Source organism: Artemia franciscana, chromosome 20 (assembly GCF_032884065.1).
Source record: "Artemia franciscana chromosome 20, ASM3288406v1, whole genome shotgun sequence".
NCBI lineage: Eukaryota > Metazoa > Arthropoda > Branchiopoda > Anostraca > Artemiidae > Artemia > Artemia franciscana.
In genome coordinates this window covers 32446531-32469093 of record NC_088882.1, presented here as the reverse complement: position 1 = coordinate 32469093, position 22563 = coordinate 32446531, and the positions used below count along the sequence as shown (strand labels likewise).

The window sequence follows — 22563 nt, the reverse complement described above, 5'->3', positions numbered from 1 at the left end:
GGATGCCAGCTCATTTATAGCTGACTTGTTTTTAAGTCAACTATAAATATAAATATATGATGGGTAAGAATAATCCAAATAATTTAAAACATGTTTTGTCAAATAATTAAAAATATCTAGATGATATTTTGGTCTTAATTTGTAAGGATTTCATTGATATTTCTAAAAATATATATTCATTAGAGCTTACTCTTGAGCCTAGTCATGGCGCTGATCATGAAGATCATTTCTTAGATTTAAATATTAATATTTCTGATAATAATAAATTAAGTTTTAAAATGTATAATAAAACGGATGATTTTGATTTTGAAGTGATTAGTTTCCCATTCCCTGAAAGTAATATGCACTCAAATATCACATATTCGGTGTTTTTCGCACAGTTACTTCGTTATGCAAGGGTTTGTAGTAATTATATTGATTTTAAAAATAGATGTAAAATCTTAAGCCACAGATTGATATTAAGAAGTTTTTCTGCAAATAAATTAACTTGGCAACTTAAAAAATTTAGTTTTCATTATAACGAACTTTTAAATAAATATCAAAAGAATTATCCGGAAATACTTAAAGAAATTTGGTTAATTTCGGAGGTTCGCGAAAAGATGATGCAGCGCCATTTATTTTGAATTGTGTTTCTAGTAGAGCGGATTTTTTTTTTAAATATAGCCACATGGTAAAGATGAATTCTATAATTGTATAGTTCATTCAGGTTTTTTGCAAAGTGTTAATATATGTGATTTGGTAAAATTTATCATATTTAGTTTACCTATTGTTGCTAAAAAAAAAGGAATATATTAACATGATAAGCTTGTTTTGGTGTTACTTGGTTGTTCTACATTTGCTGTTTTTTTTTCATAGGCATGTATTTTGGGGGTAATACCTGACACGAGGATGCCATGGATATTCTGTGGTAGGCACAACACTTGACTAGGTAGAGAATTTAAAGTGCCGAAACCCTACAGGCAAGTGTATTCTCCTGATGAGCCCTTGTGTTGGGTTGTTGCCTCTGAATTATTTGTCTTTATTGTTTCTATTGTTTGGTAAATGACGCCTTATACTTATTGACGACCTGACTGCCTGTCCATGGATTATTCTTTATGGTTGATTGTGTATTGCTATGCTGTTTGACCTATGTGATTGTATGGATGAGTAGGGTTAAGGCCTCATTCAAGTGCTGGTCTATATTAATCACTAATTTAGGAAAGCAGTCTTCCTTTTCTCCTTCTGTCTCTTTTTTTTATATGTTTGTGCTGTTGCATTGGTGATTTCTCTTTTGATAATATTATTATTTATTTTTTGCTCCAGAGCTGCTTCATATTCAAATGGTGGTGATATAAACTTCGAACGGGACTCATCCGATTAGAAATCCAAAGTTATAGTGCCCTTTTAAGACTCAAGAGTGATCAAGGGACAACCCTTCCTATGCTTTTCCCCCCAAAGACATCCAATCAAAGTTTTGACATATCCATTGTGTTCAAAATAATCCAAAGGTCAAATAACTATACTCCGGAGTTAACAAAAACCTCCAAAGCCCCTGGGGCAAGGGTTGTAAGTTGTACAGGTCGTCCATTCTTTACATATAAGGTTTTTTGTTGGGAAAAGGGGGACATATTGAATCATGCGTCTCCAAAAGATTTAGGGCATTAAGGTGAAACTTTAAAGAAATGTCAACAGAGTTGACATTCAAACAAAATCAAACCGGACTATGTGCATGCTGGTTGTCAAAAGTGTATATTAGCAATATCCAAGGAACGACTAAGGGGAATAAGTTGATACTTTCAAGATATGTTATTGATATTGAATAGTGATTGGAAGGCAACAAGTATCCTTGCCCTTTCTAGATACCATCAACTTTCATTGAGATTTCGAAAAATCCGTTTTGTTCAAAATAGTAGAAAGTTCTAACAACTATGCATCTGGTCATGTCATGCCCCAACAGCCCCCAGAGAAAGAATTGTAAATTATACAACTCAAACGTTGTTTACCCGCAGGATTTATCATTTGCAAAAAGGGTAAATATTCGAGTCTAGGTGTATCGGAAAATGCTAAGCTTTTGGGGAATGCTGAACATTGTATTGAACTAAATCAAATTTTTTTATGCAAATCCAATTTATCGAAAAAGCGTGTCGGCTGTATCTTAATAACAGCTGAGGCTATTACGCTGAAACTTTCAGGGCATGTTGAGGAGGATTTTGAAAAGTGGTTGGAGGGCAGCCATCCCCACCCCATGCCTTTTTACCTGCACCTACCATAAAGCTTTATATATAAGCTTTATATATAAAAGTTTGTTATCGGAAAAAAGGGAGCATGTTTGACCCGGGGTTTTCATAAAGGCTTACAGCATCAAGGGGAAACTTTCTGGGAATGTTGAGGTGGATGTCAAGCAAAATAAAAACACGCTTTATGGAGGATGAGTCTTTAAAGGGTGTATCAGCAATATCTAAGGAACAACTGAGGTTATTAACTTGAAACTTTTAAAGACATGGTGAGAGAAATGTTGGAGTATGATCGAAGGGCAGCCAGTCCCCTTGCCCTTTTTAGATGCCTCCTCCCCCGTAGTAACTGATGCCTAACTGATGCCTCCTCCCCAGTAACTGAAGTTGCGTTTTCATTGAAGTAGTTCTGTTAGCTTTTGTGACGCTAAGTCACAGTAGCGACAATGATCGATATTGGTTATTTGTTTTTAGGTTATTTTAGTTTTTATCATTTTTTTATCAGCAATGGAGACGCCTCGTGTCATAGAGGTGAAATATCGGTGTCGTTTCAGTTTTTATCTTTACTTTCTATTGGCCGTAGTCTCGTTTGTTTCTTCATCGTTGAAATTTCTCTCTCTCTTTTTTTTTATTTTTATTTTTTTTTTGTCATATCTGGCCAGTTTGGCTTTAGATCTTTCAGTGGTAAACTATTTAATTTTCCCATTGTTAACATACGGGGTTTCTCATTGGGAAAGGATAAATGTTTGAACCAAGGTGTTTCTGAAAAAGCTAAGGGTGTTGAGGTGAAACTTCAGGGAACGTCGAAGAAACTGCTGAACAAAATCAAAAAACACTGAGTGCATCCAGCCTATCAAAAGGGGGAATCTGTATTATCTTAGGAAGGGTTAATAATATTAACCCGAAACTTTCAGAGCCACTACTGTTATTATTACTACTGCTACTTCTACCACTTCGGCTGCAATCACGACTAGTTCGACTGCGACCTTGCAATTGCTTGCAACTGCAGCTACTTGTGACAATGGATGTGACTACGTGCAACTGTGGGTACTTGTGACTTCGTTTGCTCGCTCAATAATTTGCTCAAAATTTGCTATCTACTCAATAAGATACTTTTTATTTAATTTTGTTCGGAACGAACTTAGCGAAATTGATTTCTTTATGTAGTTGGACAACATGTTCCACACCTTTACACCAACATGTCGTAATGACTGTGCAACTCCATGGCTGTGGCGTATTTCTGATGCGAGTAAATTATTTTCAGATGAGTTTGTTGGGTATGAATGATATTCGGAATCATCATAGTCGAAATCACTTACGACTATGCCTGCTTCTCCTTGAGACTACTTTAAATGCTGAGGGGGATGCTGGAATGCAATCAAAACACACTATGTGCCTGCTGGTTATCCGAAGGTGCCTCAGCAATGTCTCAGGAATAGCTGATGGTATTTAGTTGAACCTTTTAGGCGTGTTGCAAAAATTCTTTAAGGGCAAACAACCCCTTATGATTTTTAGATTCATCCATCCCCCCATCAATACTGATTAAAATTGAGAAATTCTGAAATAACCACTGCTCAAAATAGTCAAAAGTATAATAACTATGCTTCTGTGGATTACGAGCTTTCTACAGCCCCAGGAAAAATGGTTTAAAATTTTTCAATCTGCCCTATTTTTAACGTGCAGGATTTATTTTTGGGAATGGGAGGGGTAATTTAAATCCTGGGTGTGTCAGAAGGGTAATGAGTTGAAGTTTGAGGGAATGTTGATAGGGTTGTTAAATTAAATCAATATATACTATTTGGATTCAAGTTGTCAAAAAGGCATATCTACTATACCTATACCGTATTAACTTGAAACTTTTGGGATGGCCATTGCTACAGCTACTGTGACTTCTATTGTCATAGTGTCTATTTGCAACTATGACTGCTTGTTACTGCTTGTTAGTGTGGCACCTTTCCATTCAAACTGCGATTACTTTAAACTGGGACTCTGGCTAATTGTGACCGAGGCCACTTATGACTACTACTGCGACTACTTGCGACTGTCACAGCAATTGCAACTGCTTGCAACTGCAACTACTTTTGACAATGGATATGACTACGTGCAACTGTGGCTACTTGTGACTTCGTTTGCTTGCGACTGTAGCTACTTGTGAATGCCAACACTAGCAACTGCAACTACTTGGGACTGTGACTGTGACTAAGGCTATTTGCAATTACGACTGTTACTACTTGCCACTACGACAACTTGCGACTATAACTACTTGCGACTTTGACTATTTGTGACTACTTAAGACTGTAAATATTTGAATTGAATTGAATTTATTTATAACCCGTTATAATACACATGAAAAACGGTGTATAATGTGAATAAAAGAAAAGAGGAAAAAGGAAAAAGGTCAGTCACAAAGGAATTTGTGACTGAGACAACTTATGTATGCAATTGCAATTTCTTGTGACTGCAAATACGAAGGCAACTCAACTGGTCCTGTGGCTTCTTTTGACTGTGACTACTTACAACTGCAACTACTTGCGACTGTGAGTGCATCAGCTTGTAGCTGTAAATATGACACCTCGTGACTGCAACTACTACTGCTTGTGACTATGGCTACTGCTACTAGTACTGCTACCACTACTGGGGTTGCAAATGTGACTGCGAGTTCTGCTGTAATTTCTACTATTAGAACTAAAGCAATTAATATAATTCAAATGAGTTTAGCTGTATCATACTTCTTTATTATTAGCTTATATTATATTAGCTTATACTTCTTTATATTAGCTGCATCCAAGTTTTTAAGAAGAGTGTATTTGGGCGTATCTATATAGATCTCTGGAACGGCTATGGGTGACATTTCGGGTAAATTACGGATCGAACCTTTCGTAGAATACTAAGAAGGATGCCAAACCAAATCGAAGTACAATTTATCATCTCTAGGCCTCTAGGTGGTCCAACGACATTTTCTCAGTATTTCAAGGACAGTTAAATAAGATTATTCAGTTAAAACCTATGTTGAGTGGGATTTTGTCTTAAATGAAGAGAAACTAATTAAAACAAGCAAATTATAATAATATATTTCAGTTCTTAAGCCAAAGACATAAAAAACTAGAGAAATTTTCATAGTATTGGTCAATAATAAAACTTTAATAAGCAAAAACGAACAGAAATTAATTTTTGGAAAATTTTCCAAAAAGACATTTTTCACCAGAAATAAAGTTCAATAACTATTCCAACTCATAATAACCGAAAATTCATATAAAGAAATAAAGAAAAACAAAATAAAACGAACAGAAACTAAAATAAATGATCAGGTGAATTATAAAGATAAGTTATACTCATATAAATGAAAAATTAGGTTTCATTACCAGTAGAGATTAAATTAAATATTCAAGTTAAAGTTAAAAAGAACAAAGATTACTACAAACAGGAGTTTGGCTTCTGTTCCCTCCCCCCTTTCAACTCAAGATAAAATCCTGAATTACAAAAAATTCCATGAATTATTATCATTGTAATGAAAAATTCAGTTTATTTTCATTAGTTCTTTCCACTCATCTTGATTATAATACCGATTTATTTTTTATTAATTTGATAATATTTGATAAATTAAACCACAGTGCTTAAATACATTTATTTTTCAACAAAATCTCACACAAATATCGCGTTGTGTTAGAATTTTCGATTACTGTTTTTTTTTCTTTCATAGGCATATATTTTGGGGGTGATACCTGACGCGGGGATGCCATGGATATTCTGTGGTAGCCACAACACTGTGCTGGGTAGAGAATTTAGAGTGGCGAAACCCTATATAGGCCAGTGTATTCTCCTGATGAGCCCTTATGTTGGATGTTGCCTCTGAATTATTTGTCTATATTATTTTTTCTATTGTTTGGTAAATGACGACTTATACTTATTGACGACACGACTGCCTGTCCATGGATTATTCTTTATGGTTGATTGTGTGTGGCTATGCTGTTTGACCTATGTGATTGTATGGATGAATAGGGTTAAGGCCTCATTCAAGTGCTAGTCTATATTAATCACTAATTTAGGAAAACAGTCTTCCTTTTCTCCTTCTGTCTCTCTTTTTTTTTCTTTTTTTTTGTGTTTGTGCTGTTGCATTGGTGATTTCTCTTTTCATGATGTTATTCCAGGTTGGATCCAGTGCTGGTGGAGAAATTTTTATTTTAGTTTTCTCCCCGACAGACCTTTACCCTGGTCCAGGTTTTTAACCTGATATTGTTAATTATTGGTAAGATGGCACTTATGCAAATTTCATGTTCTTTCATGTTTTTGTTTATGTATTTATTGACCTATTGACCTATTAACCTTGGCATATTTTTTGGACTTTGATTGTTGGATTTTGATTTGGATGTTGGTTTGTTTTGGATTTATTTTCAATAACTTTTTATGCAACAAAACACAAATATTAGCCTCGGAACTCGGAACGATTTTTTGAAAGTTAGTAAGTGTAAAAGTCGTTGTTTTCTTTGCCAAGATCATTTTGTCCCACGGACTTCTGTTAAGAGTACATTGCATAATAAAAATTTTGCATGCAAGTTACGTGGTAATGTTAAATGTAGAACAAGCAATGTAATTTACCTATTAGAATGTAATAAATGCTACCTACAATATGTGGGGGAAACAACTAATAATATATAAAAAAGATTTTCTGGACATAAGACAACAGTTAATAATGAAAAAACTAATAACTATCTAGTTCAACATTGTAATAATGGTAAATGTTCCATATCAGATATAACTGTCACAATTTTAGAAAATTTAGAATTAGAAAATTTAAATAAAGAAGAGAAGAATAATAGACTACGTAAACAGGAGAATTTCTGGATCCATACTCTTGGTACAGCTTATCCTTTTGGGCTAAATGATCGTGTAGCAAAATATGGTGACATGTCTCATGTTGTTGTTAAATGTATTGATGGTTTTATGGACCATCCTTCTTTTACTTGTCCTACTAAATGTAAAAAACGATCGAGAGGACATAGGAAAAATAATAGAAAAAATGAATCAGATGTACATATGCTTTCTATAGATCTATGCCAGCTACTTGAATCTAGGGGTATGATTTCTGTAATAAAATGTCTAAATAATTTATCCAAGAGGAATTTAATCAAACTTTTCTGGATTGTTAAAATTAATACAGCTCTTGATTATAATTTTAAAGTAATATGTGATACAATTTGCATTCTAACTAAAACGAAATTTATTTCAAAAAAGAAAAAGTTCGATAAGATTAGTAATAAGGATAACAGATTATATTTACCTATTAATTTTACTTGTAAGCAGATTGAAGATATTAATTTACCAGAAATTTTAAATCAGCGGCGTGTGAAACAGGCCCTTCTTAGTAATTTGAATTATAATGATAGTCCAGTTTTAACTTATAAATTTTCAAAAACTATTGGGCAAATTATTTTTAATTATATTTTAATACTAAAAAGACTAGATAGTGATATAAATTGGAAACCGGTTTGTAATTGTAAGCAACTTGGCCCATTTGTAAATCCTACTTACAAACATGTTATAACAGGGGACTTGTCAATAATAAAGCAAGATGATCTTCAAATTATAATGAATAAAGGGGCTAATTTCCGTCTTTATCATCATTTGAAACCATCGAGTGTTCTTGATGGCTTGGAAAATGATTTTGATTTATTTATTGATAAGTGGTGTAAGAAGAGAATAAAAATAAAGAGAGTTCTCAAAGTTGGAAGAATTTATTATTAGTAGAATAAGAAATAAAATATATTCTAACTTAAAAAATAGTAACACTAAATCATTATTTTATAATACGAAGATTAAACAAGCAATTGCTAATCTAAAGAATGAATTTGTAATTGTGCCAGTGGATAAAGCTAATAATAATTTTTCCATAATTTGTCAGAAGCTGTATTGTGATATCTTAAAAAGGGAGTTATGCACAACTAATGTTTACGAAAAGGTAAACATAGAGGATGAGAATTTAATTGTAAAGACTGAAGAAATACTTTTTAAAAATTTTAATATTAAAATAAATGACAATGATAAAAAGTTCCCTTTCCTATATTGGACTGTAAAATTTCATAAGAATCCCCCTAAACCACGGTTTATTGCTGGAGCAGCTAAATGTCCAACTCGCATTGCTGCTACTGACCTTTCTTTAATTTTGAAGGAAATTGTAAATAAACTTAAAACCTATTGTTCTGGTATTAAAAAATTTTCGAATTTTAATCCATATTGGAGTGTTCATAATTCACTGCAGGTGATAGATTCTTTAACAATGGTTTCAGCTAAAAGAATTGAGTCTTTCGATTTTGCGACAATGCATACTAATTATCACTTAATGTAGTGTTTGATAATTTAAAAACTGTTATCAAGAAATCTTTCCTCTTATCTAGTAAAAGGTTCTTAAAAATAGACATTTATAATGAAAAAGCTATATGGACAAATTGCTTTAATACTACAGTTAACTTGAGATGTTACAGCTTGGATATGATTTTTGAGCTATTGGAATTTGTTTTATACAATACTTATATAAGATTTGGGGGTGATTTGTACAAGCAAATTGTGGGAATTCCCATGGGGGGGAATGCCAGCCAATTATTGCTGACTTGTTTTTAAGTCAACTAGAATATAAATATATGATGGATAAGAATAATCCAATTAATTTAAAACATGCTTTGTCAAATAATAAAAGATATCTAGATGATATTTTGGTCTTAAATTTTAAGGATTTCATTGATATTTCTAAAAATATATATCCATCAGAGCTTATTCTTGAGCCTAGTCATGGCGCTGGTCATGAAGATCATTTCTTAGATTTAAATATTAATATTTGTGATAATAATAAATTAAGTTTTAAAATGTATAATAAAACGGATGATTTTGATTTTGAAGTGATTAGTTTCCCATTCCCTGAAAGTAATATATACTCAAATATCACATATTCAGCGTTTTTCTCACAGTTACTTCGTTATGCAAGGATTTGTAGTAATTATATTGATTTTAAAAATAGATGTAAAATCTTAAGCCAAAAATTGATATCAAGAGGTTTTTCTGCAAATAAATTAACTTGGCAATTTAAAAAATTTGGTTTTCATTATAACGAACTTTTAAATAAATATCAAAAGAATTATCTAGAAATACTTAAAGAAATTTTCAACTAATTTCGGAGGTTCGAGAAATGTTGTCGCAGCGCCATTTATTTTAAATTGTGTTTCTAATTGAGCGGATTTTCTTAAAAATTAGCCACATGGTAAAGATGAATTCTATAATTGTTCAGTTCATTCAGGTTTTTTTGTAATGTGTTAACATTTGTGATTTGGTAAAATTTATAATATTTAGTTTACCTATTGTTGCTAAAGGGAGGGATATATTAACAGGATAAGCTTGTTTTGGTTTTACTTGGTTGTTTTACAATTGCTGTTTTTTTTTCTTTCATAGGCATATATTTTGGGGGTGATACCTGACGTGGGGATGCCATGGATATTCTGTGGTAGCCACAACACTGTGCTGGGTAGAGAATTTAGAGTGGCGAAACCCTATATAGGCCAGTGTATTCTCCTGATGAGCCCTTATGTTGGATGTTGCCTCTGAATTATTTGTCTATATTATTTTTTCTATTGTTTGGTAAATGACGACTTATACTTATTGACGACATGACTGCCTGTCCATGGATTATTCTTTATGGTTGATTGTGTGTGGCTATGCTGTTTGACCTATGTGATTGTATGGATGAGTAGGGTTAAGGCCTCATTCAAGTGCTGGTCTATGTTAATCACTAATTTAGGAAAACAGTCTTCCTTTTCTCCTTCTGTCTCTCTCTTTTTTTTTTGTGTGTTTGTACTGTTGCATTGGTGATTTCTCTTTTCATGATATATATATATATATATATATATATATATATATATATATATATATATATATATATATATATATATATATATATTTATATATATTATTTTTATAGGAAAAATAATAATAAGCCACAAATGTAAAATAGAATTTCTCGAAGTGACAACGCCTACCATCGTTGCAAAAAATAAAAACAAATATTGATGGAACAGCAAATAAAAAAAAGAAAAATACAAACGATCACACAAATTAAAAATTTATTAATATTTAAAAAAAAACATTGCCAATTATGTAAACTTTATCCAAAAAACTTTGCTTGAGCATAAAGACTTTACATACTAGGCAAACAAAATGCATTATGAAGATAAGACAACGATTACACCTATAAAAAAAAACTAAACTATCTAAACATAAATACAAATAAGAGGAAAAAGAGGATAGTTCATCCAATTTTGTGACACAAAATAATCTGCATTTCTCAACGATAATTCCTTTTTCAAACAGTTCGTAGTAACGAACTATAGTAAGGAGTGACCCGGCTCAATAGTAAACAAAAGTGTAAAACACTGGATTTTGATACTAATAGATATATCACAAGAAATCAATTTTTATGCTGATTTTAAATATGTAAGTTTCATCCAATTTGGTCTTACCCATCAAAAGATACGAGCCTGAGTAAAATTTGCCCTATTTTGGAAAATAGGGGAAACACTCCCTGAAATTTATAGAGTCTTAACGAAAGTCTTAACGGGGTGGGAGTGGGTCGGGGGGGGGGGGTTACGTGGGAGGATATTTCCATGGAGGCATTTTCATGAGGGAAGATAATATCCATCGGCGCAGGATTTTCTAGTATTATTTAAAAAAAGAGAAAATAAATACATTTTTTTCAACTGGAAGTAATGAGCAGCATTAAAACTTAAAACGAACATAAAATATTACGTATATGAGGGGCTTCGTCTCCTCCACAATACCTTGCTCTTTACGCTAAGATATTTTTAGTAATTTCAACTATTTTTTCTAAGGTCTTTGTGATTCAGAGGTCATTCTTAAAGATTTGGGGCAAAATTCAAGCTTTATTGTAAAGAAAGGGTATTGACGTGGGGGCGAACCCCCTCATATACGTAATAAAAATACACAAATATAGAAGTTCGTTTCGTAAGTTAAATCGTAAGGTACGTATGTTGATTTCTAACAGAAACGTTCGTTAAAAAAAATCTAGTTGCATTTTTCAGTAACCGAAAATTGGAGGACAACTAGGCCTCCATCCCCCCTTTTTTTAATTGAAATCGTCCGATCAAAACTACGAGAAAGCCATTTTGCAAAGGAAAAAAATAATATACAAATTCGTTTTGTTTCTTCATATGCGGTGAGCCAAAATCAAAACATGCTTTAATTCAAAAATTTTCAGAAATTAAATAAAAAAAATAAGTTTTTTAACTGCAAGTAAGGAGGGACATTAAAACTTAAAAGGAACAGAAATTATTCCGTATATGAAAGGGGTTGTCTCCTCCTCAACACCTCGCTCTTTAGATTAAAGTTTGACTCTTTCTCATAGCTTTGATACAAATTTTGAGATAGCCATTTTGTTAAAAATAGTTCAAAGATCAAATAGTAAAAAATCTGTGGTCGACACAGCCCCCCAGGGTCTGGGGAAAGGCGTTATAAGTAATGCCCTGTGGGTATATATGGTCCTTATGGAAGGGATGCTAGTATACTCTTAAGAAAGGGCTCATTCGATTGAAATTTAAAGTTGTAGTTAACATTTTAAGAGTCAAAAGAGATTCGATGGTAACTAGGCCTCCCCACGACCTTTTTCCCCAAACCTATCTGATAAAAATTTTGAGATTACTATTTTTTTTAAATATTTCTAAGGTCAGATAACAAAACCTCCGTGGTTGACAGAGCCCCCCCCCCCAGGGTCCGGGAATAGGCGTTGTAAGTAATGTCCTGTGGGTATATTTGGTCTTTATGGAAGGGATGCTAGTATATTCTTCATCATTTGATTGGAAATTTATAGTCCTAGTTTACTTTTTAAGAGTCAAAAGAGATCCGATGGTAATTAGGCCTCCCCACGAACTTTTCCCCCAAAACTATCTAAAAAAAAAAATTGAGATTACTATTTTGTTAAAAATATTTCAAAGGTCAGATAACAAAACTCCGTAGTTGACAGAGCCCCCCCCCCCAGGGTCCGGGATAGACGTTGCAAGTAATGCCTTGTGGGTATATTTGGTCTTTATGGAAGGGATACTAGTATACTCTTCATCATTTGATTGGAAATTTAAAGTTCTAGTTCACTTTTTAAGAGTCAAAAGAGGTCCGATGGTAATTAGGCCTCCCCACGAACTTTTCCCCCAACACTACCTGATAAAAATTTTGAGATTCCTATTGTTTTAAATAGTTCAAAGGGCAGATAACAAAAACTCCGTGGTCGACACAACCCTCCGGGGTCCGGGGACAGGCGTTGTAAGTAATGCCCTGTGAGTATATATGGCCCTTATGGAAGGGATGCTAGTATACTCTTCAGAAAGGGCTCATCTGATCGGGCATTTAAAGTTCTAGTTCACTTCTTAAGAGTCAAAAGAGATCCGATGGTAACTAGGCCTCCTCACGACCTTTCCTCCCAAACTTATCCGATAAAATTTTGAGAGCCATTTTGTTAAAGCTAGTTCAAAGGTCAGATAACAAAAACTCAGTGGTCGACCCAGCCCCCCAAGGTTCGGGAACAGGCGTTGTAAGTAATGCCCCGTGGGTATATACGGTCCTTATGGAAGGGATGCTAGTATACTCTTCAAAAAAGGATCATTTGATTGGAAATTTAAAGATCTAGTTCACTTTTTAAGAGTCAAAAGAGATCCTATGGTAGCTTGGCCTCCCCAGGACCTTTTTCCCAAAACCTGTCTGATAAAAATTTTGAGATAGCTGTTTTGTTAAAAATAGTTCAAAGGTCAGATAACAAAAACTCCGTGGTCGACACAGGCCCCAGGGTCCGGGGACACGCGTAGTAAGTAATGCCCTGTGGGCATATGTTGTTCTTATGGCATGAATGCTAGTATACTCTTCAGAAAGGGCTTATTCGATTGGAAACTTAAAGTTCTAGTTCACTTTTTAAGAGTCAAAAGAGATCGAAGAGCAGCTAGCCCTTCCCCCATATCCTTTTCCCCCAACCCCATCCGATACCAATTTTGAGATAGCCATTTTGTTAAAAATAGCTCAAAGGTCAGATAAGAAAACTCATGTGTCGACGCAACCCCCCAGGGCCCCGGGGTATGTGTTTTAAGTTATGCTCTGTTAGCAAATATGGTTCTTATGGAAGAGATACTCGTATAAACTTCGAAAAGGGCTCATTCGATTGGAAATTTGCAGAAAACATTTAAGAATCGAAAGAGATCCGAGGGCAACTGGCCCCATCCCCTTTTCCCCCAAACCCATTTATTACAAATTTTGGGATAGCCACTTCGTTAAAAGTAGTAAAAAAAAGATTCTGAGTCGACACTACCCCCTGGAGCTTAGGAGCAGGTATGTCAAGTTAAGCTCTAGGGCAAATAAGGTTTTTGTGTAAAGAGTTGACTTTTAGTCCCGCTAGGATTATATTTGAAGTTTGGAACAATTCTTTTTAAATATATTTATTATAATAGAACTTTGGCATTACTAGGAACTAATCTAAGCAAAAATTTAATCTGTTTAAGGGGTTAAGTAAGAGATATTAAAAGGTCTTTCAGGTTGGTCAATAGTAACAGTATTTTTTCTTTAGCAAATTACAATTGATACAACCTTGTAAAAACTGTGTTCTTTTAAACAACAGACAAAGTACAGTGTTTTTTATTCTTTAGTTATATATCATAAAAAATATTGGATATTCATAAATCAAAATTTGCTTTTTCGTCTATTAATTGTAAATTTTTGATCATAAGAATATTTTATGTAAATGTAAAAGAAAAAGTTAGTAGATGACTTCCAAGGAGATATTCAATAAAGTAATAAACTCACTAAGGGGTTGACTACTCCTAGTTGAAATTCATAAGTTCTTGCGTGTCAATGTTTTTGAAAATTAAACCGGGCTCAGCAGACATTGATAACATAAAAATTTCTTGCAGAAGAGAGGGGGGGATTTAGTTCACCAGAAATTTGATTTTCGAACAAAAATTTAATTTTTGGAAAGTTTCTCAAAAAGAAATTTTTCACTAGAAATAAAGTTCAATAACTATTCCAACTCATAATAACCAGAAATTCATATACAAAACAAAATAAAACGAATAGAAACTAAAATCAATGATCATGTGAAGCATAAAGATAAGAAATACTCAAATAAATGAAAAATTAGGTTTCATTACGAGTAGAGATTAAATTAAATATTAAAGCTAAGGGTAAAAAGAACAAAGATTACTACAAACAGGAGTGTGGCTTTTGCTCCTTCCCCCCTTCCAACTCAAGATAAAATCCTGAATTGCAGAGAATTATTCCATGAATTATTATTATTGCTATTAAAAATTCAGTTTATTTTCATAAGTTCTTTCCACTCATCTTGATTTACTGATTTATTTTTTATTTCTTGATAATATTTGATAAATTAAACCACAGTGCTGAAGTACATTTATTTTTCAACAAAATCTCTCACAAATTTCGCGTTGTGTTGGAATTTTCGATTTAAGTAAAAGTTTCACTTTGATGTTTCTTAAGACTTTATTATTCCTATAAAAACAGCTAAAAGTGACTCATACTTGATTTCATCAAAATGTTATATAAGAGATAAAAATCTTTATATATATATATATATATACATATATATATATATATATATATATATATATATATATATATATATATATATATATATATATATATATATATATATATATATATATATATATATATATATATATATATATATATATATATATATATATATATATATATATATATATATATATATATATATATATATATATATATATATATATATATATAAATGTATTTCAGCACTGTGGTTTAATTTATCAAATATATATATATATATATATATATATATATATATATATATATATATATATATATATATATATATATATATATATATATATATATATATATATATATATATATATATATATATATATATATATATATATATAAAGATCAGCCTTCAAAATTAGGAAAAATAATAATAAGCCGTAAATGTAAAAAAAAAATTTCAAAGTGACAACGCCTTAAAACTTGGTAGTATTAATAATTTATGTCTACCCTCGTTGCAAAAAAAAAAAAAAAAAAAATATTGCTGGAAAAGCAAATAAGAAAAGAAAAATATAAACGATCACACAAATTAAAAATTTATTACAATTTGAAAAAAAAACATTGCCAATTATGTAAACTTTATACAAAAAACTTTGCTTGAGCATAAAGACTTTACATAGTAGGCAAACAAAATGCAATAGGAAGATAAAGCAACGATTATACCTATAAAAAAATACACTATTTAAAAATAAATACAAATCAAAGGAAAATTAACTATACATTCGTATCGATACGTATTTTCGAGAATTATCGATAGTTCATCCAACTTTGTAACACAAAATAATCTGCATTTCTCAACGATAATTCCTTTTTCAAACAGGTCGTAGTAACGAACTGTAGTAAGGAGCGACACGAATCGGGGAAACGACTATTTCTTAATTAATCTGGTCTTGTCCCTGATACGTCTGCCAAATTTCATCGTCCTAGCTTATCTGGAAGTGCCTAAACTAGCTAAAAATTAACTTTTCTTAATTTGTTATACTCAGTCACCAATTTAAAGACTTGAAATTTACCAACTAGCCGGCTCAATAGTAAACAAAAGTCTAAAATGCGGGATTTTGATACTAATAGATATATCACAATAAATATATTTTTATGCTGATTTCAAATATATAAGTTTCATCTAATTTAGTCTTACCCATCAAAAGATACGAGCCTGATAAAATTTGACCTATTTTGGAAAATAGGAGGTGAAAATATAACACCCCCTAAAATTTATAGAATCTTAAATAGAATTATATTTAATATATAAATAGAATTAGAATTATAAATATAATTATATATAAATATAAATAGTGAATATAAATATAAATAGTAAATATAAATAGTATGTATAAAATAGAACATTTATATTTATATAGATATAAATATAAATAATTAAATATAAATAGAATCATATTATAATCGAAAATATTGCAGTACTAAGTCTTCCCAGGCACCATTTGTCAAACTCCCCCTTCATTTTGGCAAGCATAAAATAAGTCTTTCGAAGTTTGTCCTTGATAGCTTGAATAGCAAGAACCAACGGGGATATCTTGATAATTCACAGCATTTCTACGCCTAGTTGAAGTTGATCCAGCTAGAATGACCTCTCTCGCTTCAATACTTGGATTAGTTGCGGTCAAGGTTCCCATCTGGTGAAAAATCACTAGATTTTAGTGATTTTTTGGTTGGTTTAGTGATTTTTTCAATATCTAGTGATTTGTGTGCTGATTTAGTGATTATTTAGGCAAATATATAAAAAAAACTAGAAATAGTGATAAATCACTAGGGATGGCAATGCCGACTATGGATGAAGAAACTTTTAAGGAAAGACCTATGGCTGAAAGCCTTAATTGTGACAATAAAAGCCATTTGAAGCGATTCAAACCGTTGTTAGCAAGGGTTTATCGTCAGCATAAGAACGATAGCTAATATCAATTAAACGATGACTCAGAAAGGGGTGAATAAATCCAGTGGCCGTTTGAATAGTATTATTCGATTTTTGACTTACTAGACTTAAATCTCTGCTGACTTTGCACCAGCGTTGAGAGAGTAGACACTCCCTCTTCAATAAAAACGGTCTTAAGCCGCCAAGGGTGCATTCTTGCTTGTTCTTGCCTGGTGTCATACAGATAAAAAAAACACTTCTGAACCTCTTCCGAAATATAAATTAAACGGCAAAATCACCCTCAATAACTTGCTACTTTCTCCTCAGCCTTTTTCATTACTAGAAATAAAAATTCAAAAGAAAAAAAAAATGGGGAGCGGAAGGCTCAAAATATGTTTTTGCAAAAAAGCTATTTCAACCTCTTGGAAGCTATTCCAAACGTAAAAATCTTTGCTCATAACTGATCAAATGACTCCTTCCATGGAGACTATGGGACCATTTTGTTTTTAGGCAACCGCGTGGTCGTTCCTATCCAGTGACCACAGGGTTCAAATCATATATGATGTGAACAGGGGTTTCTTCTGACATTCGGAGGAGGTGGCCATAAAATCTCAGTATACTTTGTACAACTTGCTTAGAGAATGGAATATACATCATGCGGGACAGGAGGTTAATGTTGCTAATAAAGTCGTACCAGTGAAGTCCCTCTATCTTTTGGATTTCCGTGCTTTAGATTACACCCAGCTTCCGCAAAGTCATGGTGGTTGTCGGCCAATTTTCTGTGCCATACAGTATTATTAGATACATTTGGAATAATAACCGATCCTTGTTTTATCCCTCTCTTTAAAAGAAAATATTTGAGGTAACATGTACGAAACCCCATCCTAACATCAGAATTCAAATACCACTGCCATAGACTTGAGCAAATGAAAGTGTTTACGGCATTGCAATGGAGTGCAAGCACAGCATGGGACTGAAGGACAGAGTCAAATACCCTGAAAATATATTTATACGTAATATGTGTGAATATACGTACGTAACTTATCGAGAATATACGTAAAGACTTTATCGAAAATATGTAAAGACTTCTCTTAGGCAATTGATACCATACAGTAATGAATACGTAAACACCTTGTGCTCCAATGTCCCTTCTGGAATAAAACTGATTGCCACGAAAATTCCATCAATCACTGAAAGGCGGAAGGCATTGGAGCCGTTTAGAAAGAAAAGCGGGAGGAGTACTTTTTTGGTAAGTATGCTAATTATCGAGCCAATACTAATCGGTCTATAAAATACCAAACCAAAGGCCTTTGTTGGGTTTTCTAGTATAAGTTTCAACATCTTCCTAAAGTATCTTGCGTGCATATTTTTGTCATATAATTACCAGGAATAAGAGAGAAATGTCATCTAATAGAGCAGTCATTTCGCGTTTCTGGTATTCATCTTTTAGATCGTTCATACGAAGATGTTTTCGCGTATATAGCGATGGCATTTGTTTAACTACAGAAGATTACTAATTATCACAACAAGTAGACTTGAGAGGTGACAGGTCGGCTGAAAAGAATGAGGAAAAGAGAGCGTAAAAGGGACGTTGTTTCTTTTTTTTGGGTGGTGGTGGTGCTAGTGGAGCGGTACCCCCCAATAATTTGGAGAAAAATTATTGTATATTCCATGCCCCTTGACTATCCAGATATGGACCTTCTTTCCCCACAACAAAATACTTGAGATTTGCCCCTGAAGCGGGCCAATCAGAAATGCTAACTTTTTCAAATTCAAGAGAATATGAATGAATAATCTTGTACAGACAAGGAACTCATTTGTGCTTTACTGAAAACATTTCTTTTTTCGGAACTGTATGTTTTTTCTTTGTCAAAACATCAATAGAAAAAGAAATAAAATTGCCATAATAACCAAGATTCATGAAAAGAATAAATTAAATGTTTATTGGCAGTTTAAAATAATCTAATGCATGAGTTTAGTTTTCTTAAAAAAAGAAATATAAAAAAAGTAAAGTGAAAGGAGCAATAATGAGACCTCTGAAATCAAGGACTCGTTAAACATTATAACGATTATTAACCATATTTTCTGGGTTTTGGTCAATACAAAGGCCTACAACTATGTCTGTCAGATTGGGCAAGGGCCTCCCTCCCATATCCAAAAAAGGGCTAAAATCTAGGTTCTAATCCCCACCGAATTAAATTTAGATCTAATAAATGCTTCCGTTGATAAGACGGGAGCACAAAAAGTGGCATTGCCCTGGGGGTTGAAGAACCTAGCTTCACATCTGGAGAGCTGCTCGCAAAATTTTTATCATGGCAACATCTAATAGAACGAGTGGTTGGATCTGAATCATGATTCGTGGAAAGTAAGTGTCAGTATTCTGTTTCTGCCTTTTTGGGGTGCGGACCTGCTTCCTTATTTCCCTCCAAGTTTACTTGATATCCAGCAATCACTTCTGTTAAATAACGTAACGTCAGTAGTCTAGGACCCCTCCTCCTCGCCACAATGATTATGTCGTGTTTGAACACACCAAAGACACACTAGAACACTATATTTTACTTCTCATCTACCTATTTTGAGATTTGGCAACCCCTTCTGGTAGATTTGTGAATGACAAGGCTCCACAAATACCCTTCCCCAAGACCTCCGAGTCAGATGGCAGTTTGAATTTTTTTCAGCCTACTTCTGGGCCCAAGGTCCACGTGTGTGGGAAATTTAGAAAATTTTTCAAAAATTAAGAAAAAACACTAATCGTAATTTGGGTGATTAGTTTTTTGTCTTAATAATCGATTGTTAATAAAGCATTAAGAAAATTATCATTTCTAGGTGATTCAAAAATCGTGTCTTGTACTTCCCATCTAGTTTTATAGAGATCTGGCAACCCCTTCTGATAAATCTGTAAATTAAAAGTTTCTGCAAATGTGTTCCCCTTCCCCAAAACCCCCGAGTCAGGTCGCAGCTTGATTTTTTTTTTAGCTTACTTTTGACCTAATTTTACATGTGCGTGAAATTTAGGGAAATTTGGTCGAAATCAAGAAAAAGCAACACAAATCGTCATTTGAGTTTTTAGGTTGAGATCTCTAGGATAATTTTCTAAGTATCTGGAAGAGACACATATTTCTACCGAAAGAAGAAAACATATATGGAAAAAAATTATTACGGCGCTAAGGAAGTTTTAAGTTGTTTCTTGTTTACATATTTAGCGTGCTAGGAAAAAAAATTCCTGCAAAAATTCCAAGAGTTTTTGCAATATAGGATCAAGAGTATTTCTTCTCGATTTCAAAATCTCAAAATATAAGACAAATTTTGGATTTCTATATCTTACCGACAAACCAATTATCAGAAAAAAATTGTAAAACTGCGATGACGTTAGTGTTGCTTCCAAAAATAACCATAATATGTAAATTGTATTAGCAGGGGAACACCCGAGAATTTGGGCTGAGTTTTGGAACTAAGGCCGAAGCTTTAGCATGCTGTTTTGTAGATTGGCATTTACACAGTCTATCAAACAACAGGTAACAAACCGCATTAATTATGAATTTTACATCAGTAAATTGCGATTTAAAAATTGTTCTTGGTCACTTTGTCTTATGGCCACCATACTCAAGATCTTGTATCGCGAACATGAAACAATAGCCGGTTTTCATGGTCTTTGTATCAGACAATATTAGCTTCGGCTCGGTAGGAAACTACATTGTAGCTATATTTTAATCAAATATTTAATCGGTATTTTGGTATATAATGCGGTCTGGGCAGCCCCTCCCATATTTGTTTTGTAGTTTTCACAATTTTGTTGATAAAAGTATTATATTTTCATCATATTTTGTTTATTTGATTAGTGTTAACTAAACTTTCTTTCTCGACAGAACTTGAGTGTGGTGGTTATACCCTTTTCTTTTATTAAAAATCAGAATATAAAGTCAGAATGAGCAGTCAGATTCTTCACATTATTGGGGGGTAACTACCCCCCCCCTCTTGCCCGTTTAAACGACAACCCTCCATTAGAGTATTTACTGGAAGGGGATTTTGCACATCCACTAGAGGTGGTGGGAAGTAAGAGTGGGTATCCCAGTTGTATCTTTTGGGGGTTAGCAACTCAGCATCCGATTCTATTTCTGACGCTTGAAGGTTAGTGGTGTAGTTAGGGAGTGGAGAGGCAAGAGGGAACAGGTGTCCCTGGGTGACTAGTGGGCCAGAACATAATAAAAAATTGCAGTATTCGTTTAAAAAAAAATAAGTTTCACACTTTTTAGAATGGTTCTTATCTGTTATAACACTCAAATTCTTAGTCAGATGTAGCTGTTTTCTTTCAGTTTAGCGTATGAGAGTGTATATACACTAAAATGTAGATATTTAAATTAAATATTTTAGTTGGTAGTTTGGTTAGGTTAGTTTAGAAACCATTAAATAATCCGTTGTAGGGGCCTGATTTCCATAATTCTCTTTATAGGTTCCTTAATTTTGTTACAAAAACATTAATTTTCATCATACTGTGGTACATTTCATTGGGGTTAACCTAACTTCATTTCTTGAGTGTTGTAGCTATAGCATATAAGTACTTACATTTCTATTATTTCAGAGGGGAGAGAGAGTACTTCAAGTAGTTTTGTTGTACCATAATTTAAATAGCTAGCCTTTCAGGAACTTACTCAGTGGGTGAGGGGAAGTTCGAATCCCCGTCCCCCACCCCAAATTCTTAGATTTTCTCAAATTTCTTGGCACTTTTTATTCAGATTATCACATTATCATTTTGTATTATCCCCCCTCCCATATGGAAAAAATTATGATTGTTTGCCTCTGGTATTTCTCGCTCTCCTCTTTTGGAGCAATTTTCAGTGTCTCCCTATTTCCTTTTCCCCGGGGGAAGTCATGACAACCTGGTCCTCCCTGGCAGTATCCATGAAAGAGGAGGCCCCCCAAGGTGACTGTGCTGCTAAAAAGATCAAATAAAAAATAAAATGCTTAATTAAATTAAATTAAATGCTTACAGAAATGAACGAAAACGTACCAATAGCAAACGGCATTGATAATATCCTTATTACTACTAACAGCTACTTTATTACTTATATTATATTACGTAATGTTACTTACATTATATTACTTATATTAATATATCACTTATATTATTATATTACTTATATTACGTATTACTACTTATTACTACTAACAGCTAAGTCTATCACCAAGCCATCTAAGACCAGCACAGGTGTAAACCCCATCTCAATACATTCAGAGCCTCGCCCTTAGCCCCCTTCCATAAAGGTAGATATTACGGGGGAAAATTAGGTTGCTACGAACTTGGAAACTAGAAAAAATGGTATAACTTACCCATGGAATCTATTGGCCATTTTGTATCAAATCAATATCACGAGATGAATATCAATCAGATTTGGTCACTGAACCAATGGGTACTATCATTATTTTGATCCCAGAACACGGAACAGTCTATTCAATAGTACAACCGGAAGCAGCTGATCTTTAAATTAACTTCCTGTTCAGACCCTCCTTTTTATGTCAATTAGTTATTATTGATCAAAAATAATATACATATTAGTTTTACAGTAGAAAACAGTATGTCCGAAATACTTGAGAAAAAGAACTGATAAGCAATTCTTGGCAGGGCCTGTGATCTATGACGTTTCGATAAAAGAAATTGATTCTTATCTGTTTTGAATAAAAATGACTTTCAATTAAGTTTATTGTAAGGCATATATTTTGATGATAGCGTATTTAGTAATTTAAGTAACTGTATATTAGTTTATTCGGCATGGTAAAATAGAAAAAAATATATACTAATGCCATACATACTATATATATATATATCTCTTTTAATTAAGTATACTATTA

The 22563-nt window shown here is 33.0% G+C and overlaps 1 protein-coding gene across 1 annotated transcript in view; it reads right to left on the bottom strand.

Moving 5' to 3' along the window:
• Nucleotides 1–22317, bottom strand: part of LOC136040127 (pre-mRNA splicing regulator USH1G-like) — a 71948-nt gene extending 49631 nt beyond the window's left edge. The window contains exon 1 of the mRNA XM_065724234.1: nt 22045–22317. Coding sequence (XP_065580306.1) covers nt 22045–22064 — 20 coding nt within the window. The 5' untranslated portion in view covers nt 22065–22317. The remainder of the gene's footprint in view (nt 1–22044) is intronic.
• Between the last annotated feature and the right edge of the window lie 246 nt (nt 22318–22563).